Source organism: Catharus ustulatus, chromosome 2, assembly GCF_009819885.2.
Source record: "Catharus ustulatus isolate bCatUst1 chromosome 2, bCatUst1.pri.v2, whole genome shotgun sequence".
NCBI classification, from domain to species: domain Eukaryota; kingdom Metazoa; phylum Chordata; class Aves; order Passeriformes; family Turdidae; genus Catharus; species Catharus ustulatus.
The window spans coordinates 47084819-47105309 of record NC_046222.1 but is presented as its reverse complement, the minus strand read 5'-3'; the positions used below and the strand labels follow the sequence as shown (position 1 = coordinate 47105309).

The window sequence follows — 20491 nt, the reverse complement described above, 5'->3', positions numbered from 1 at the left end:
AAGGCACACGCTTCTTTCCCCTTCACATAGCACACAAACACAAAATGTCACAGAGGTGGGACTGCTGGCTTGGGCCTGACTGCAGTTTAGGGTGGTAGAGGGAAGGGACGCATTCTAGAGCCACACTCTTGAAAAGGCAGAAGGATGGTTTTGGCCTGACTTTCTCACAAACACAACCCAATCCAAAGGACCTTTTTACCCACAAGCAACAGAAGACAGTGTAACCCACCACTCCCTCAATGCTTGTGAGGGAAAGGTTTGTGCCAGTCCCAGACTTTGAGTATGCTTCTAAAGTTTAGTTTACAACACAAAGGAAACAGTTTTTTGATTTGCTCCTCATTTTTGAGGGGGAAGAGAGAAAAAACCCACTGACCCCATCTTTTAACAGAGAAAGGAAATGGTTTTAGAAAGCAAATTACCTGAAATCTTTATTTGAACAGGGAAGTAAACATGTATTTAACTAATTTTGATGCTATGATTGTATCACTGCACAAGAATTCATACTTACACTTTAAGGTGCACCATTAGTAGGTAAGTTCCATTTTTCACCCAGAAATATATTCAATAGCTTAGAGAAGAAAGAAAAATCCATAAAACAAGAAGTGTCAAAGAAGTTAAAAATAAGATTTATTTGCAAATCATTTTGACAATAAACTAGTATCTGAGCTGTGCATTTTGGGGACTACAAGTCAGTTCCTTTGTGTTCTGAGATTTCCATTTGCATGCAGTATGGGATACCTCTAGAATTCAAAATGAACTTCGAAGTGTCCTTTTTTGCCTTGCTGTGCTGAGTAATTCATTCCACAGGTGCACTGTAGGAGAGTCAAAGTCTTTGTAATGAGAAGCAGTCACAGGAAACACACAACAAAACCACCTTGGCTTAGAAAGAAAACTCACTTGGGAGTTGTTCCACATTTGTTTAACACAGTGTTAAGCATTTCAAGATTCCCACAAGAAGTATCTGTTGCTGTATGAAAAAAAACCCCAAATAAACCAATGAAAAAAAAAACCAAGAAGAGCCCAAAATACATATCAACATCTACCCCTAAACCTCAGGTATACTGAAACCTCATATTTCTTTCTGATGTACAAATGCACAACACATATGGTTATAACCCAAGTTCCCTCTCTTGGATGCTGATGAGTTGCCTCATGTAAAAAAACCCCAAAACCTCAAGATTTAATACTAATAACTGTATATAAATGAGCTCAGGACAAAGGCAATACAAAGTGAGATTTACCTTGATGTCTGACTGTGTGAGGGCAACCTCTCAAGTCATGGGTAGAGCCACATCAGCAGAAGAGGAAGACAGTAGCGTATTCAGAAAATTTCTTCAATTTATGCCCACCCTCGTCCCTGACCTTCCTCTCTCCACCCTTCATAAAGCCTAGGAATTTTAATTCTGAAGTCTTAGTTTGAATCAGATGACATCAGAAGTGTATTCTGAAACCCCTACATGATAAAGTTTTGAGCAGACCACAATTAGTAAATCTTGCATTAGGACAAAGCTGAAAGATAACAGAAAGAAATGAGGTAATTAAGAGAGGACAGAAAAGAATCTGACCCACATCTATTTTCAATACAGTTCCAGAGAGGAACTTTTTTTCCTCTTTACAAAGCTCAAAATAATCCCAGTATTTGACACTGGAAAAATAATTTTTCTCCCTTCCCATATATATAATAATGCAAGAAAAGATACCAGATGTCATTATTACCAGTTTAAACAAAGCATTAGTGAATGCATTAGATCATTCAAATGTAAACAAACATGGTGTATATATATATATAAATGCCAAAAAAATCAAAAGTTAACAATTACTGATGATAACCAGTTCATTTAAGTATTTATGTAAAGCTGGAGAGAATAATAGTCTTAGAAACATTATTTTATTTGGGCTACTTTAGAAAGACTAAAACAATATTCAACTGAAAGCTCTTCATCATCAATGCAGACACCATCTCACCACAAGGGTTTCCCTATACCTCCTGGGGAACCTAGGACATTTCTATGAAACAAATATACTTGGTCATTTTGCATCAATCATTACTGGAATGATCCTGTGAGCAAGGCCCAGAATCAAGCAATCTCCTCAAGCTGAATACCCTAGCTAACATCTCACTGCCTCCTGCCCAACCTCAAAACTAAAACGGGATAAAGATTTCAGAACAAATCTGATGTTGACAAACATTGCCCTGTTCAATCGCAACTCAGCCATATTCAGAGAACAGTAAGAGTTTGTGATGGGTAAATTGTAATTCCACTGGGTATTTTCTCCCGTTTCACAGCTCCAAGGATTCATTCTTCTAAGCCTGGGCTATCCCAGTGTTTGTGGTGTAGTCAAATGCAAATATTGTTGAGGCTTACTGACATCTGATTTAGGCCAGGGTTAAGCTGCAGATGCCAACATCCTGCATCAGCCTGTCCTCATTTCACCTGGGAGAGAGCTGATTTTCTTATCAGTAGCTGTACCAGAATCAATTATTACACTGATTAGAGTCAGAATAATGTTGATAACACACTGGTGTTTTAACGTAAACATGGCTTAGCAACAACTAAGTCAAGGCCTCTCCAGATTCTCACCCCACCTTGTGAGGGTGCACAAGGAATTGGGAGGAGACACAGCCAGGACAGCTGACCCCAAGTAACCAATGGGAAGTCCCAGACTACACAGTGTCATGCTCAAAATATGAACTGGGGCAGAAGTTGGCCAGGGACCAATGCCCACAAACTGGCTGGGTATCAGTCACTAGGTGGTGGGCAATTGTGTTGTGCCTCATTTATTTTATGTATTTTGTCATTATTACTGTTGTTTTTCTTTCTGTTGCTGTCCTATTAAACTGTCTTCACCTCAACATATGAATGTTACTTTTTTTCCCCAAGTCTATCCCCCCCATCCCATTTGCAAAGGGGGGTGGGCAGTGGTGGGGTGTAAATGAACAGCTGTGTGGCATTTAGCTGCCTGCTAGGTTAAATTGTAACACAGCTCCGAGAACTCAAGGGTTTAGCAGTATTTTCAGGAGACATTTGCCACATCTCATTAAAATTCCAAAGCTTGGAAAATCCCTATTCTGGAAATTCACTATTTGCTGAGGAAGTATTGTATTTACTGATAATTTTAACTAGCTCTGAGCACACCATTTTTAATGGCAACACTTCAAAAAGACCCCATGAAGTCCTACAAGTTCTTTTCTCTTACACATTCAGGTCTGACACCTAGAAATGCTCAGAGTTTGTTTTAGAAGTCCTGTACAAATGATACAGTTTTTAAATGTCATTAAATGTTTTGGTAGAATAATGTTATATGAAATCTGTAATACACTTGCTGATGTTTATAATCCAATGATTACTTATAAGAAGTATTATTGCATTTTAAGCGTAAAAATATAAGAGGTTCTATAAAGAAAATTAAAATAGCATTAATCTAATATTGATAGTCATATAAAATAACTCACAATTATGTAAGTTTCCATATTTAATTACACATTTAAAAATAAGTTATAAAAATAATTAAGCTTCTTTAAAACCCCTAGGATATTTTATTTTAGGAGTTTTTACTCATATCTACTGATTGTCTAGCATCAGCCACAGCTTCAGGTACTCGAACAGTCATATCATTCATTGATTTCTTCAAGCAGATTTGGCAGCCTAAACGTGATCTGCGGGGAAACAGGACATTATTGTTAGTTCTAGTCCACCAGCAACCTAACAGCATTTATCCCCTTTCATCTCCAACACCCAGCCATCCCAAACAGACCATGCCATCCCAAACAGACCATGAAGTAGGAACAGTCACTCTTGTGCAGGACCTTAATCCAGCACACGAGTGAACCACGCGTGTCAGCACAAGGATCTGTGTCACAACAGCCAGGATTTATGGCCAGAACAGAGCTCAGCACACTGGAAAGTCCCACAGCTGAGTACTTCCTGCTCACTGAGATAATGCAGAATATGAGTGACCCTTCCCTTCTCAGTGGGTTACTAACAGAGAGTTATGCTTGATCACTCCCTCCAGTCCAGGGAGTGATACTTGATCTCCCAAGGGACATCTGGCACCTCTGAAGAGATAAAGGCAATGAATCTCAACAAAAGCCTTAGAAAAAGTACAGCCTAGCCCCTCCATCCAGAGTTCAGTGTTCTCAAACTAAAAAACTCAAGACTTAGCATAAGCCAAAAAAGTAAGAGTGAAAACACAAGAAACACAGGAAGGAGAAGGATAAAGCACTTAAGGCACCAGAGGAGATGTCGTCCTTCATTACTATACCTATCATTCAGCGCAAGAAAACCAGATGTTGCAGTACACAAGCAATTAAAACCACAAGATTTAATACCTCAACAAAACTCTGCAGACATCACAAGCTGCTTTTATTGCTGGGATAACTTTAATTCAATGTCATGTCTCAGTATTTAAGTATAGAATACTAAAGACATCAGCAAGGATGGGCAATGTTCTATAGCACCAGTCCCTGGCAAGGCACTAGCTACCTGACAGCCTGTTTCAAGAATGTAAAGTTCCCACTCTTCTCTCCACCTCTCCATATGCATTATCTGTATTTGCCTTTTAACCCCAAATGTCATTTCCTATTGCGGAAGAGCATAAAATCCCCGTGCATGTTTTCACAGTAAGATGATATTACCACAGCACTGAAAACAAACCTTAATTCTCATTGTGTTTTCCTAGGTCTTACACAAGGATGCTCACAGTAAATAAAACCTAGCACCAATCACTTTTACATCATGCTGTTGGATCACATACTCTTACCAGGCAGTTTAATATTTCTTGTTAGAAGATGGGTTGTTTTTCTTAATCAATTACTTAGCCTTTACAGGTCTGGCCTTTGCTCTTATGCTGCTGCACCTCAAATTCAGTAAACAATTTCTAGACCTAAGTAAACTGCATGAACTGCAAGATCTTTCTTCATCTCAGTGACTTATGTGAAGAATTTCTGTATCTGCTTCATCCCTCTAGAAAAGCTCTGTTGAATTCTTTGCTTACCCATAGCAGATAGCATAGAAAAGCAACAGCCTACAGAATCATGACAGTGCTCTCCAGTTTTGAATCTCACTTTAAAATGTTGACTCTCATTTTACAATCTGGGCTCCCACCTTCCCATTTCTTTAATGTGGAAGGAGTTTGAAACCAACTAATTAAGCCTTACAGACAGCAGTTCAGAATTGCCATACTGAATTCCTGTAGAGCTCCTAGGTGAATGCTACCTGCCCATTGCTATTTGTTACCACTCAGTTTATTTATCAGCAGTAATACTACTTCCATGGACATGTAGCTTTGAAAGAGGATCACAGAATATGCCAGGATACCCTCTGCAAAGCAACCTTCCAGTACACAGACAGCCCATTAAATCTCTAGAGATAATGCAAAAGAAACTTTGCTTTTATGATCTTTTTCTATTTTATGTACTACCATTGGCTCTGCATGTAGACAAAGTTTCCTATTTCTGACAGGTTAAAACCAAATTATTTGCCTACTTTTTGCAAGCTGTTTGTCATCTTTTTTTTTGCCTTAGTATTCTTATAACTTGCCAGGGTTTGTACTCTCCCTTCTTATTACTTTCTACTGTTCTGCAGTATCAAAACAATTTCATTTTAACCAAATTAATCCTCCATCTTTAAAAACATGAGCTTTCATGGCAGTTACTGGCTGAAGTTTTCTTAAATACAGAGTCACTGACAAGAATAAGCTGCTATGCTTATACCTATGACAGAATATAGAAGCACATTCCACTACACAAATTTACATCAGCACAGGAATCCAGGTAAGCTGCAGCAAATACCAGACACTTAAAGCTCTGTCTTTCAGAAAAGTCATCCTCTCACATAAATGGAAGGTCCCTGGCCATAGGGAGAACATGTGATCCTAAGAAAACGTAACAGAATTGCCAAACACCTTCAGAGGGTGTAAAACTTAATTTGGTATGAAGAACTTGGAGAGGAAAGTAGAAACACTTAAACAGAGAGCTCCGGTTTGCCACTGTTTTCCAGTTCTTCAGTAAAATCTCGTTGCTTTAAACCTTTTAAGTAAAGGTAGCCAAAGAAAAAAGGTTTTTATTAAATCATATGCCACCAGAGCTATTCAGGAATTATTCTGGCCCTGAACCTATAAGTTACTCTTTATTGTGATAGGTGACAGGCTTAATAGGTTTATGGTTTTTTTCCGAAACTGAAAATGGGTTTTTGTGACACAGGAAAAATGATAAAACAAAAGTTTCTCACAGCAACTTCTTTGCCTTTCCAACCTCCCAGAAATGTTCAGATTTGGCTGAAGTGAGAAGGTGAATTGTCATGTAGAAATGATGAGTACAGGATTCCTTTTACTGATATAAGGAGACAGACAAGTTAATTCCTAGTACTTCTTAGCAGAGACAAACTCTGTGCTATGCAGACCAGGTATAAAGCCTCTGACGTAATGGGAAAGATTCTCAAGAACTTCAACAAGCAGTTCCACTGAAGCATGAAGGAAAGGACTTATGAAACCTCAAAAGGCCCAGTTGCCTACTGTTCGTGTGGGCATGTTCTGTGATAAAGGCTACTTGTGCACCAGCAAGTACAACAGCCTGCCAGGAACAGGTCTGTGATGAGGATTAACACCCTAACTACATCATGTGTGATGGTGGGGGTGATGAAGAACAAGTTTACTTTAGAGTACCACTAGTCTAATCCTAGTGCCTATCAGCAGCCAGAGCACACTTTAAGATCAGTTTCTCCAAAAAGGGAATCTGGTTTGTGTGCATAAGGAGGACTGTGATATGAGTCAAAGCATAACAAGTATGTACACTGACATCTCTACACTGTTTGTCCTAGAGACAGTTTGGATAAAGGATCTCAGCAATGTACATAATTACCAGAGAGGCTGGAGAAAGTGATGTGTCCATCCTTGGACATACTCAAAAGCTGTCTGGACATTGTGCTGGGCATTGGATCTAGATGGTCCTGCTTGAGCAGGGGCTTGGATCAGCTGACCCAAAGAGGTCCCCTCTAACGTCAACCCTTCTCCAACAAGAAGATCTGATCAAAATCTAAAATACTGACATAAACACATTCATAAAATACATTAACTAGCTACAAGGGAGAGAAAAGAGAAGGGAAAAGAAACACGAATAAGAAAATCCACACACAGAGCAGTGGCAGGACAGCAGTGGCAGTACTTTTGTGGAAGAAACTGGGTTTCCAGTCATACTTTAGTGCTAACACTTCTGCACCAGACCCAGTGAAGATCAAGTACTGACACTTTTCAGTCATGAAACTAACACTGACATCTTTTTAATACTAATTCAGACAAACAACATTTAAACTTGGCAGTCCCATTTATGTAACAGAATCCAGCTATTCATTAAGAGCTGATTAAGGTGCTCCAAGAATATTGGACTACCCCATCTGCCAACCTTTCTTCCCATTCTTTGGAGAAGTAATTATGCTGCCTTACGTTTCTGTGAGGCCATACGCCAGGTCCAGCATGTCCATCTCTTCATCAGTAATTGCATCTAGTTTCTCAAATATGTGGTCTTCAAATATTAAATGACAAGTTGAACAGGCTAGCGTTCCTTCACATGCACCTAAAAAAATAAATCAAGATAATAGAAAATCTAAGTTTCAAATTGCAGCTGAATTTCAGAAGAAATCCTACATGTGTTTGTTTCATACAAGAAGTCTCAGCTGATTAGCAAAATTAATGTTCCATATATTCCCACTTTCATACACCTACTCTGCATTCAGCTATTATTAGTATTTCTACAGATACTAGAGTCCTAAGACTTACTTAAATGCTAAGTAATTAAAAATGCCAAGTAATCAGTTAAAATACTTGACTAATTCCCTTTCCACCATTAAAAAAAAATAGCTTTTTACTACAAGAATGCAAAAGCATTCAATGCTGTCAATCAACACTACTTCATTTATTTCCAATGCTGGTCCTTCTTATCTCTCTCTTTCCCATGGTTTTGAGGTGGTTTTCTCTAGAAGTTCAACAGCAGACACCTGCTACACAAAAACAATTCCTTACCAGTATAGGGAGGAGGGATTTTATACTTATTTCTTCTCACTCAACAGAACACTAATTCACAGCAACAAAGGTAGTCAGACTACAGAGAGAGGCTACATTGATTACAAGGTGTTCTAGTACAGGTCAAGGACCTAACAAGTTGCTGGGGCGAAGCAGCACAAGCACCAACTCCATCTACTGCTACAGCAATTAGGTCACCACAGCACAGGAGAAGTTTGAACTCTAACAAATTTCTCTCTGTCACTGTATTGGGCTGGCACCAAATTCTCCAGTGTTGAAAAAGAAATACACAATTTCAAGAAGCGGGGGAAAGCTTGTGGAGATTACAAACCTCAGGCTCTGATTTAAATTGATAGAAGAGAATCAGATAACACATTAGCCAATCTTCACTTATTTCTAGGAAGAGCAGAACCAAAAACACTGTGATAACATCACCTTTGTAATCATATGGAAATAGGGAAGCAAAGTTGTATGTATAGCCTCCGCTATGAAAAGAAACAGTGGAACTCATCATTAGACCATGAGAACCACACAGAAAGCACCATGCTGCTACAGCACTAAAAGCATATTTCAAAGTGAGCATGACACTGTATTACATTTGATTTCTAAATTATATAAAGTCCTCAAATACACATGAAACTAGAGTTTAATTAAAGTGCCAAACATAAAATTTGTCATATCAGCAGCTTAAGGATTGTTAATGTTGGGGAAGTGAGGGAAGGGGTGAGGGGAGAAGGAAAGAACACTGACCAGTCTCTTTGAACAGTGGAAGGTCTTTCCACAACCATAAAACTGGCAATAACAAACAAATTGAGGGCAGCTGAATCATTCAGTAGATCTGTAACCATTTATACAAAGATATTTCTATTATTGTCAATGCACATGGGATGCCCCCTATTGATAGAGGCAAATAAGGATTTACATTTTACTTTTCCCTCATTACTTTTTTCTTAAACACAGAACATACATTTTTACTACATTATTTCCCTGCCCTAGTATGATCTTTCATTAGCAAGTGGTTATTAAATGGGACTAGCACATATAATAATTAAAGATTGTTACAGTATTCCAAGTTTTCAGTCTGGCTTCCTTTTATTGACAGCATTGCTTTTTCTCACTTTACCACAATGCTTTAACACAGCTGATATTGACACAGAGAACATATACTGTAGAATACAAGCAGACCAGCCATAAGCCAAACAAGTAATTTAATAAGTGATACATAAAGCTAGTTGCATTACAAATTTTCCAGACAATTTTTCCTCCCCAGGTATGTGAAACTCTACACATAAAAGATGTCTCGGATACTAAGAACAAGATTTCAAATCTTATCAAAGATTTTATTACTTGCAGTAAAATGTTTTTGCACTTAACTAAAACACACAACAAATTTCAAACTGTGCTGCACTACTCTGCTTTTTTTCCATGCTATACATTCAGTTCTGAAAATTGTACTACCACTTCCTGCTTTAGTTATATTAAATTTTCAGTTCATGTTAATATAAATACCTTCTCAAGGTACAGTAATTTCACAATTATAAACCACACTGAGTATAAGCCGCACTTACGGGTGTTGGCAATACTTCATTCTTTGTCCATATATAAGCCGCACCTGATTATAAGCCGCACGTTACACTACAGAGTGTGATAAAAGGTATCTGTTCTATCAACATCTGTTGAGGCTGGGGGCAGTGATCCTTATCTCAATGGCAGATATTCTGCTAATGGGCCATCCATTGAAACCAGGTGGGGCATTGTTCTTTATCTTTTCACACCCCATCCTTCCTCCAGGGAGTCATTGTCTGCTAATGGCCCATTGAGTCCCACTGTGGGACTGATAAAATTACTGCATCCCATTGGAAGTTGCTCCAGCCAGGGGGAAGAGCCCAACATTTCTTACCAAGATAAAAACAGAGGTTTTGGGACACTAAGAGAGCCCCTTTCTCCACTGGACTCCAGAGGAAAACCGGATTTCTCCACATCACCACTGGACCTCCGGAGGGAAACTGCACCTTCTGCAGGAGCACTGCTTCAACTGAATCACATCTGTCACTGCAGGAGGATGCAGCCACCATTTAATGGGACTGCTACCAACACCCTGCCTGATGGGGTGTCAGGTTGTACTCTGACTTTGTCAGGGTTTGGAGTTTGTTTCTTCGTAGTACTGTATTTCTATTTTGATTTCCCTAGAAAAGAACTGTTATTCCTAATTCCCATATCTTTGCCTGAAAGCCCCTTGATTTCAAAATTATAATAATTTGGAGGGAGGGGGTTTACATTCTCCGTTTCAAAGAGAAGCTCCTGCCTTTCTCAGCAGACACCTGTCTTCCACACTAAAACAGCAACTTTTTGTTCTTTGTCCATATAAAAGCCACACCTGATTATAAGCCGCGCTTTGGGTTTGGACCAAAATTTTAGTCAAAATGGTGCGGCTTATAATCGTGAAATTACTACTGCAATTACCTAATACCTTTGAGCAATGTGGTCTAGTGGTTTGAGCAATGAGGGCTGGTGGAAGATGCCCATGGCAGAGGGGTTTGGAACTGAAAGATCTTCAAGTTTCCTTCCAACCCAAACCATCCCATGATTCTAACTATGGAAAGCACAAAAATTTGAAGAAATAGAGACAAGTTGTAACTTCCTCCTGTTTTGGTTTTAAACAGAACTTGTACCAAGCTAGAATTTCACAAGGTCTCCTTTACCCTAGTTCTTTAATAAGAATTAAACTCCTCGTTCTTCCCTCCTAACAGACATGGATTTGATTGTTTCTTTCACTTTGCACTGCTCTGCTCTAGATACGGTGCTACAAAAAGCCTGATAATAAACTGAGACAGTCTGGCACTGCAGAAGTAACCAGACACTGTCAGAAATATACCAGTTATGTGTTGCCTCCAGAAAAGAACTTTTCAGCTCAGAAGAGGTCTGTATCACAGACATGTTTCAGACTCCACTTTGACACCACTCTGTGCATATTCCCCTCTTCAACACTCAAGCCAAGATTACCCCAACTCTTTCTCTAAAACTTGAACCAAATTATTCTATGCACCTGCAGGAGGAAAAAAAGGGAGCAAATCCAAGTGAAGTACAGCTAGGTTTTATATATAAAATATTCATTTACAGTTGGACTCAATGATCTTCAGGGTTTTTTCCAATCTAAATGATACTGTAAATATTTATGCATAAAAAGGAACATAATTTCTAGACACCAAATAAAACATTCAGTGAATCTACTTACCAAAACCATCTATGTCTAGATTATTGTCAACAACAACATCCAGCAGTGAATCTCCAGGTTTTCCCTTGGCTGTTAGTTTGTCACCATCACGGTTTATGAAATGAACAGTTATTTTATCTTCTGAGCTGAAAAAGAAAATTATAGAATACAATTAAATCATTCTAGAATTTTTAACACTTTAGAGTTGATTGAATATTACTAAAATACTAGCTGATATTACTACTGTCAGCTCCAAGAAAAGAGAAACCTAAGTCACTGGCTTTCAAAAGCTGTAACATGTACAGGCTCTTACTGCTGTACATTGAACAAAGACCATGAAAAATAAGAAAAAAAAGCAAACCTTGGTGTTTGTTTTGTCACTACAAGCTATATGGGATCCAGATGTTTTGTCTTTCAAAGACAGTCAGTTTATTTTAGACACAGTATTTGTATTTTTAACAAATAAAGGAGCTTATTTTAAATGCTTTTCTCCCCACCTTTCTGTGAACTCTTGCTTTGGATTTATGAATTTTTTGTTGGTCTCAATTATCACTTAGGATAAATTCTAAATTTTCCCATTTCTGCTTAGAGTTTTAGATATTTTACTTTATTAGTTATGAAACTTAATTCTTCTCTCCTCCCACAAATGGAAATACTCCAAGAGCATTCTGCTGGGTTTAGGCACAGATTCTCTGAAGATTTTATCTTGCAAATATTAATTCTAGTCAAGTACAAAGTTTTTACACTGGTTTCAAGGAAATAAGGTTTTACATATTTCTGGTTTTTCTTTTCCCAGACAATTGTTCATTTAAGAAAAAAATTCACTTGCAGTCTGCACAAAAATGTCTTCAGACTAGAGTTTTTAAACATTAAATTTATTTTTTTTACATTCCATATTATTTTATTTCACACACAAATTGAAGAAAAGCTTCAAATATACTAATAAAATGCAGGATGTTCAGTTTTAAACAAACTATCTTCTTTCCTACAGTAAGTGAGCAAAACAAAGTTGTTGGATGAACAGTGAAGAAATCTGCCAAGAGATGACAGATAAAAATAGAACAACTAAAAAGCAAATTCAAAAATTTATGTTTCCATGTGAAATCCATGTTTAAGAACCACATGCTTCATATTACCCATACTCTTCTTCGTAACTGTGATTTATGCCATATGAAAAATATGCAAACTTGCAAATCAAGTCACCCCCTGGAAAACTCTAACCTGTACATCTGAATAGTAAAGAAAAAATTTCAAAGTGCTCATGCTGAAAAATCAGTGAACAAATTATTTTTGTAACTGGCTGTAAAACAATGTGGTTTTAGCAATCTGAGTCCTGGCTTGTTATGAAACAGCAAGTGTTTGTTGCTATGGACTTCTTACATTTGCCACAAGTTTTACTGGCACGAGTAAGTTCCGTGATGATTCATTAGGATGTCATGTTCAATTCTTTTATCATACCTCAGTCCACTCCCCAGAAGGCAGCCACAAGCTACTATTAACTACAAATTCATTCCAAAACTATAATTGATAACAAAGGAATGACCTTGCTGACCTGCAGAAGTATGTACTATAAAAAAAAAGTCAGAAATCTTAAATAAATATCTTTATAAAATATGATTTATGCTGCACAGTCACCTGTGATATCCAAGGACCACCAGCAAACCATTCTATGGGGGTTTAAGAAACCACTCTGCTTTTCATTTTGCTCCTCGGCTATGTTAACACCTCCCACGGCAGAACCAAGGAAACAAGCACCCACTTAGATAAACTAGTACAAAACTCGCCACCTCCTCTGGGAGTTTGAGACTGATGGATTTAGACTGCATCTGGAAAGGTACGTATTCACATTCTGAGAGCCTAAGTTAACGTCTGACGGTGTAATTTTAAACTGCCTCAAAAAGCCCTTCTAGAGCTCAAAGTACACTCTCCTTTGCTGAGATATTTCTGTCAACATGACAAAAAACAACACTGACAGGAGACACGATGCAATACGTACTTGCATTTCTGGGTATGCTCTGCCCGAGGTATAGACATGGCAAGTACTGAACATTTATTCCAATATCCTAAACATACGCTTTATTATAGGATTAGGCACTTGCAAGTACCATTGAACAAACAGTAAGATGTTTGGGCATCCATTAGATCCCTGGAACATTTTTAAATGACAAGTCAACTCCCTCCCAGTTTTCAAAACACACTTGAAACTATCTTCACCTGTGGTAACACTTGAATCTGATAAAGAAGAACAGTCCCACCCTGCTCCTTTGTTCCTCATCTCTCCAGCGCTCGCACTGTCCTGCAGTAACCTCGGTCTGGGAATGCACTGGCTGAAAGCCCAGGTCAATAACCCCACAGATGTCAGCACCAGCAGAGTCAGATCTGACCCTCAGATGAAATCTACACCAGTTTAGAATGGCTGTGTTACTGCAACTTTATGCTGAAATGACACAATTTGGGTTTCATGATCAGACTAAACTGATCTCTTTACAGTATAAAAACGTGGGTTCAGATGATGCCCACTCCAAATCACCCTGCCATCATCCTCGCACCAGTACTACAAGTCTACTCTTTTTGCTAATGTGGATGAAAATCAACCACAAAAGCAAAGTAGACCCAACTGGACCAGAATGCAAAATTGACAAAAGTACCACTGCCCACAACAAAAACAAGGAAACAGCAGCGGGATGCCCTTGTAGGGCAATGTGATGTTTGCTTCAGCCAGTTGAGGACCTGCACTGTGGCTGTGCATGCCTCGTGGTGCGGCATGCACCAAGGGGACAGATGGAAGTATCACCCCCAGGTCACTGACTTTTGTTAAAAACTGACACAGAAATTAATCTTTTGGCAGGACCTAATCCACCCCGATTTATAACAAACTAAAATTTATTTATTTGTGTAAAGTTAGATATAGCCTTCTTAAATCTTTCAGTAGATCTGGGTTTTTTTGCTATTGCCACATTCCATCACTCTTCACTTAGCCAAAATATTTAAAAGAAAAATTTTCTGGTGCTGTACTTGGTGAAAATATTGTCAGAAGTGTGTGTATTTAATAATCAGACTAGTCAGACACCCAAAACACACACTGAGCCAATCTTCTCAATGACTGGGGGATACCATTTAAAAAAAAAAAATCTCACCCACATGAAAGAATATTTAGGTTTTATAAATTTCAAACAACATGGGTTTTGTCCACCCAGACATTGTTTGCATCAAGAAAAACAGCTCTCCAAATATCAACATGCTGCAAACCAGTCACAAGCAATTAACATGAAACATGAGCCAGGTCTATGCAAGTATAAGTACCCACGGGATTATCAGGAAAAACACAATTTATTTTGTGTTATCTGCATGAAGCATAAATATCCCAATTCATGCTCAGATAAACGCTTTTCACCAGGTCTAAAATACAATTAATTTCTTCATATGGTTGCTACAGTACTATCAGCATTTTTTATCAAGGATAATCAGGCATACTCCAAAGGCACAGAAGAGCACCAGAGAACTGCAAGTGCTGTTTGTTGTCCCTCTCATGCAAATAACAGTAAACACTGCAAAAATCTTGACAACTCCTTCTTCCCCCTTAGAAGAACTGTCCTTTTGAATCTTCAGCTATTACTTTCAAGTTAAGAATCACCTCTTACATTCCTCCAAACAACATAACAACAACCTGGTATTGCACATGGTGAGACCAGCTCAGTTATTCTCAGATCCAACAAATCTAACAGCCCTAATTACCCGAGGAGTTCCATGAATTAAACTATTGTACAGGCCTCAATCAACAGAAGTTATAAATCTGAACTAATCTTTAAAGCATGCAATTATTATGCTGTGCACCAAAAACATCGTACAGATAACCAGACTGGTATAAAAGAACTCTGAAATAACTACTGTTCACCACGAAATTAAAAGGAAGGATAAGGGATAAAAAAGGAGCAAGAGCAAGGAGGAAAGGGAAATGAAAACATAATGCCTGATGCTCCACTGAAACCCATGGAAACCTCTGCTCACAGGAATCACCTCAGGTAATGTTTTGTATAGTGAAGTATTCATCCTCTAGACACAAATACAGCTCATTTTACACACATAAACAATGAAATAACACTGCCTGATTATATAAAGGTCTCAAATATCATGCCCAGAGAAAGTTAACTCACACATAAATGGAGAAAACAATAATACACAAGAACTTTCCTTTCTCCCAACTCAGCCAGGTTATGACACTGAGTATATAAACAACATTGGGAACACTTTTTGCATAAGCTTTTTTTTTCTGGTGCGCTTGCAAAATGAATGCAAATAAATTCCAGTCTGTATTCAGCCTGTTTGTGAAATACATGAGGGGATTACAGGTCTTACATTACTATTAGGTAAAGAAGTGCTTTCCCTTTATAGGATTCATTTTTCAATTATTTTAATACCTTTTAAAAAAACTTATCAATACCTCACATCTTTATTACCAGCAGGATCCCTCAGAGAAAAGATCCGACTAACAACTTACTCATCTCCTATGGGAGTTATAGGCTAGAAAAGTTTAGTATCTCTCTCCAAATTAAAAGTATCTGCTAGAACAAAGTCAAAGATCACCTACAGGAGAGTTTAAAAGCAAACTACTGAGCCAGCTTTGATGTCAAGGGCACTATCCCAATCTTCTGGAAACAGGCCAGGCTACACCCCTGATGCTGGGCTGCTGATTGTGGGTCCTGTTCCAAGTCTAGGAAACTTCTCTGGCAACCAAGTACATCAGGCTTTTAAAACTTCTACATTTTAAATACTGAAAGTTACCTGTAGACTCTGACCTATCTTTGAATATGCAAACTCCAGGCCAGAAGACTGTGCATAAACAATCTGTGACTACCTGTAATAAGCATCAAAACCTCAGCTGTGGACTGTGTATTATTAAATGCCCAGAGATGCAATGCATTCTGAAATACCTACTCATACATACTGGTGAGGAGAGAAGCTCTGCACATTTGGATCGGGCCACAGAATCAGGTTGGAAAAGACCTCTGAGATGATCAAGTCTAAGGTATTACCAAACACGAGCATGTCAACTCAATCATGGCACTGAGTGCCATGTCCCTGTCAGTCCTAAGTGTCAGTCGTTCCCTGAAAAAAGATGCAAAAGTGCTCCTCAGTACCAAAGCACTATGGCAAAGGCAAAAGACACTTTAGGTAGTAGGATCTCTCTGATATGTACTGTACTTCTACCACAAGCCCAGACAGACTTTGATGGGGAAAAAAAACCCAAAACCAAACAACAGAAAAAAAAAAAGAAAAACAAGTGCAACTTTAGTAAGGTCATAACCTCTTAGAAAACCAGTCTGGGCACCAGGAACGGTGGTTTAGCGTTCAATAACGCTACAAGCCATTTCAACGGGGTTCCAGGTCACACCGACCCTGAGCCTGCCCCGCGCGGGGGGCCAGTGCGGGGCCTCGCCCGAGCCAACCCGCAGCGCCGGCCCGGGCACAGCCCCCCAGGGCACAGCCCTCCCGGGCACAGCTCGGCGAGGGGACCCTGCGGCGCTCCGGTGCCACCGCCAAGCAGCCGGCGCGGGGCGGAGGGGGCCGGGACCCTCCAGGGGCACCGCGGGAAGGTCATCCCGCCCCGGGCGGCCCGTGCCACAGGCAGCCGCTGGCCCCGGCTGCCCGCAGCGCCGAGCCCCGGCCCGGCCCGGCTCCTGCGGGCCGCCGTCCTGGGGAGCCCGCCTGGCGCCTCACGGCCGTGACCCCCTTACCTGAGCACCGCCCGGGCAGAGAGGCTGAGCGGCCGTGCTGACCTCCCGGCAGCGCTGCCGCAGCCCAGCCTCGGCCCGGCTGCCGGCGAGGTGGAGGAGAACAGCCAGCGGCGGGAGGAAGCGGCGGCGGCCCGGAGGAGCCGCGCCGGCCCCGGGGCGGCCATGGCGGCGGGACGGGAGCGCTGGGGCTCGGCGGCGGCGGGGCGGGGGTAAAGTCCCGCCGCTTACGCCTGCAGCGCGCGTGGCGGCGATTCTCGCAGCCGTTTACGCAGCGCGCGGCCCGCCCCCGCCGGCGTGACCGCGGGGTTACGCAAAGTGCGCGGCAGAGCGCGGCGGGGCGGGGCTGGCACGAGGGCCGCCTCCCCGCTGCCCTCAGGTGCCCTCAGGACCCTCGGCCGTCCCCCACCGCCCCCGGCCCATGCGCTGTGTCTGCGCTTCCCGGGAGAGCGGGGTCATGGAGCCCAGCGTGTGCTGACCCTCTGCCCGGCTGGGTACACGAGGGATTTCTTGTCACAGCAAGGGCTCGGCCCTGGCACGCGGCGGAGGAGTCACCCAAAGGGCCGTCGCTACTGCCCAAATGCCCCTTTGGGAGGCCCGGCCTGTGGGGCAGTGGGCTCCAGATCAAGGCTGGGCAAATGGTCGATGCTACTGGGAACTCCTCTGAAAAAGCTCATAATAATGTGAAACTCCCAGGGAAGCGGAGCTGGCAGCGGGGGAGTCTGAGCCGTCTGCTTATGCTGTCCTGGCAGGACCATGGAGAAATTCCCAGTTCCTCATTACTCTTAAGACCGAGGATCCAGCCTCTAAAACACGGGCATCAGCAAATGGACTGCAGTGCTGCTCCTTGGCAGGGGGTGAACATTCATGGTACATGGCTGAAGTACCAGCATGTGCCACAGGAAATTTTGCAATTTCCTGAGAAATCACAGACTGCACATGCAAGCTTAACTTGTCTCTGGTAGTTTTGATCGGATGGTTATGTAGATATCCTTCATGCTACCACACCCTAAGCGTAGAGTTCTGCGTAAATAAGGAAAAAATGTAACAATTACTTTGAAATATTTCTTTCAAATGGGAATGGAAGTGAATAAGGAAAGAGGGAATGATACCTCATACACTTGAGGTTGCAAAGGTTATTCTTGATGCCTTATAATTTTGTTGTATCAGAATAAGATTGAAGAGGGAAATAATACACTATATAACTTGAACTTCTGTATTTTCTTTAAGGAGGAGTAGGTTCTGGTGGAAATGTCCCAGTGGAACTGTCAAGAGCCTCCAAACTGTCTGTCCATAAACCAAGTGATCCATAAACCACACTGATCTCATTTTCATTGGGTTTCACTCTTTTGCACCACAAGAGAACGTGGCCATGAATAATGCAGATTATTTCAATGCTGTCACTATAGCATGGGGTTATATACCTATAATCTTAGGCAGTATGCAACTAAATATGCACAGTTCCAGCTGGGTGTCTAATACTGTAAAGGCAAAAGAGCACATGACGTAATCTAGTTTGACTTCAACCAGACAGCTGCTCGTGGTAAATTAATGGTTAATGCAGGAAATAAGCCTGAAAGGGACCCTCTGTACCTTACAATGTAAGCTTTTCCTGTCACATTCAACTAAATAAAGAAGTATTTATCCATTTCTTAAAGTTTTCTTGCTTGTATTAATTGCACTGAAAAAGTCCCAAAATTTCATTCCTTGGAAGTGGAGAAAGCCTAAATATTTATCAATTTTCAAATAATTTCTTTTATTAGTTTAATTCTGAGTATAGCAATAGTTATGTCAGGGCTGCTCACAGATTAAAACAGTTTCTGTTCCTTGTGACGTTCACCCATCATTTGTTGTACCTCCTCCAGCCCTTTTATTTTAGCCACTGTTGTTACTACAGTAATTTCATGACTATAAGGCGCACCCTTTTGACTAAAATTTTCCCTCGAACCCGGAAGTGCGCCTTATAGTCCGGTGCGCCTTATCCGATGTACAAAGTTGCGAAATTTGCCAACCCAGAAGTGTGAGCTGTGAGCCGTGGGAGGAGCCGGCAGTGCCATGGCAGCTGGGTGGAGGCGGGCCCAGGGGCCAATGGCTGCCGGGTTGAGGCGGGGCCTCGTCCAGCAACCACGCGGGGGGAGCTGGGGGCGGAGCCTCGCTGCAAAAAAAAAAAAGTGCGCCCTATAGTCCGGTGCGCCTTATCTGATCTACAAAGTTGCGAATTTTACCGACTCCCCAGGGGGTGCACCTTATAATCCAGTGCACCTTATGGTCGTGAAATTACTGTAATTCTTCCATCATACAGGAAACTCACACTTTTCTCCTGGCTGTCCTACTGAGCCATTTGTGCATATGTTAGCTTGAATTCCCCGTTGTTAAACACAAGTGACTAGTTAGTGCATTCACCTCAGGTCTCACAGAGTGTCCCTAATAGTATGACCCTGATCCTTAACAGCAAGAGTCCTTGGCTTGCCCAAACAGAACAGAGTAAGGTCTTTGAACTTAGCTTCAGTCTACTTTCATGTGGGGTTTTCTCTCATATGCTATTTCAACAAAAAAGGCCAATTCGATGAACCCGCTTCCCTTGCATTGGACATGTTCCATAGCTCTGTTCTAGCTCTCTGACTGCTGTGGCCCTGAGCACGTTACCCCTTTGCAGAAGTTTAATTGGCAGAGTCCAAGGTCAGTTTCTTCACTGATAAGAGCAGCTGTGAAAAAAGCCAGTAGCAAGGGCCTGTCTGTCGCTTGAGAGTCACTTCTTACCTGTGGCTTTGTGCTGGCCCTCACAGCAGCTCTGTACCTACTATCTCACATCTCCATGAGTCTGGCCCTCATCCACACTTGCTGACCTGGCATCCTGCCTTGGCCTTGGACCTGCCTTGCCACTGCAGCCCTGCTGGGTGCCCATATGGGCTGTGTCTGACCCTGACCGTTGTCTTTTGACCTAATCTTGGCCCTGGGGTGCTGCTCCACATCCTGGTTCCTTGATTAAGTGACTGCTTTCACCTGCCTTGGTATTGTGCTTTGTTTCTGGCACACCTGGTTGCAAAGCAGCCAAATCTTGCTGCTCCCTGACATCCACCACCCCTAAATACAGAAATCCCCTAATTTAATTTCTATATAATGTACAATCTTGGGTGGACAAGCTTGAAGAAAATGGTGAAGCAATTTAGGTCAGGACTTCTTGATGAAATAAGAGTAGCAGAGTGAAATAGAAGAGAAAAAATACAGAACATGTGTACCCATTATCTCTTTGTATCTCACCTTGCTTGTGGGCAAGTTTCTGTTCCTTGTCTCTGTGGGATATTTGTTCTAATGTTAAACACTTCGCAAAAGGCACTTCATCATTTCTTGTTTTGCTTTTTTTTTGGTTTGTTTGTTTGTTTTGTTTTTAGTATTGCACATTAGGGAGCTTTTTTTTGTATTTTTTGTAATTATATCCTCCAAGTCTTTACTATTTTTAAGATTGTATTTATGGGAGGCCAACCAACCACTAGATGGCAAACAGTTTCAGCAAAAGAATTAGGGCATG

General features: G+C 41.0%; 1 protein-coding gene across 1 annotated transcript; it reads right to left on the bottom strand.

Annotated features, from left to right (window-relative positions):
• Positions 1-605: 605 nt before the first annotated feature.
• Positions 606-17129, bottom strand: FDX1 (ferredoxin 1). The gene is made up of 4 exons (XM_033052601.2): positions 16966-17129; positions 11252-11376; positions 7441-7570; positions 606-3658 (listed from the first exon to the last, which is right to left on the bottom strand). The coding sequence occupies exons 1-4, from the start codon at positions 17127-17129 to the stop codon at positions 3544-3546; spliced, it is 534 nt and encodes a 177-aa protein (XP_032908492.1). The 3' UTR covers positions 606-3543.
• Between the last annotated feature and the right edge of the window lie 3362 nt (positions 17130-20491).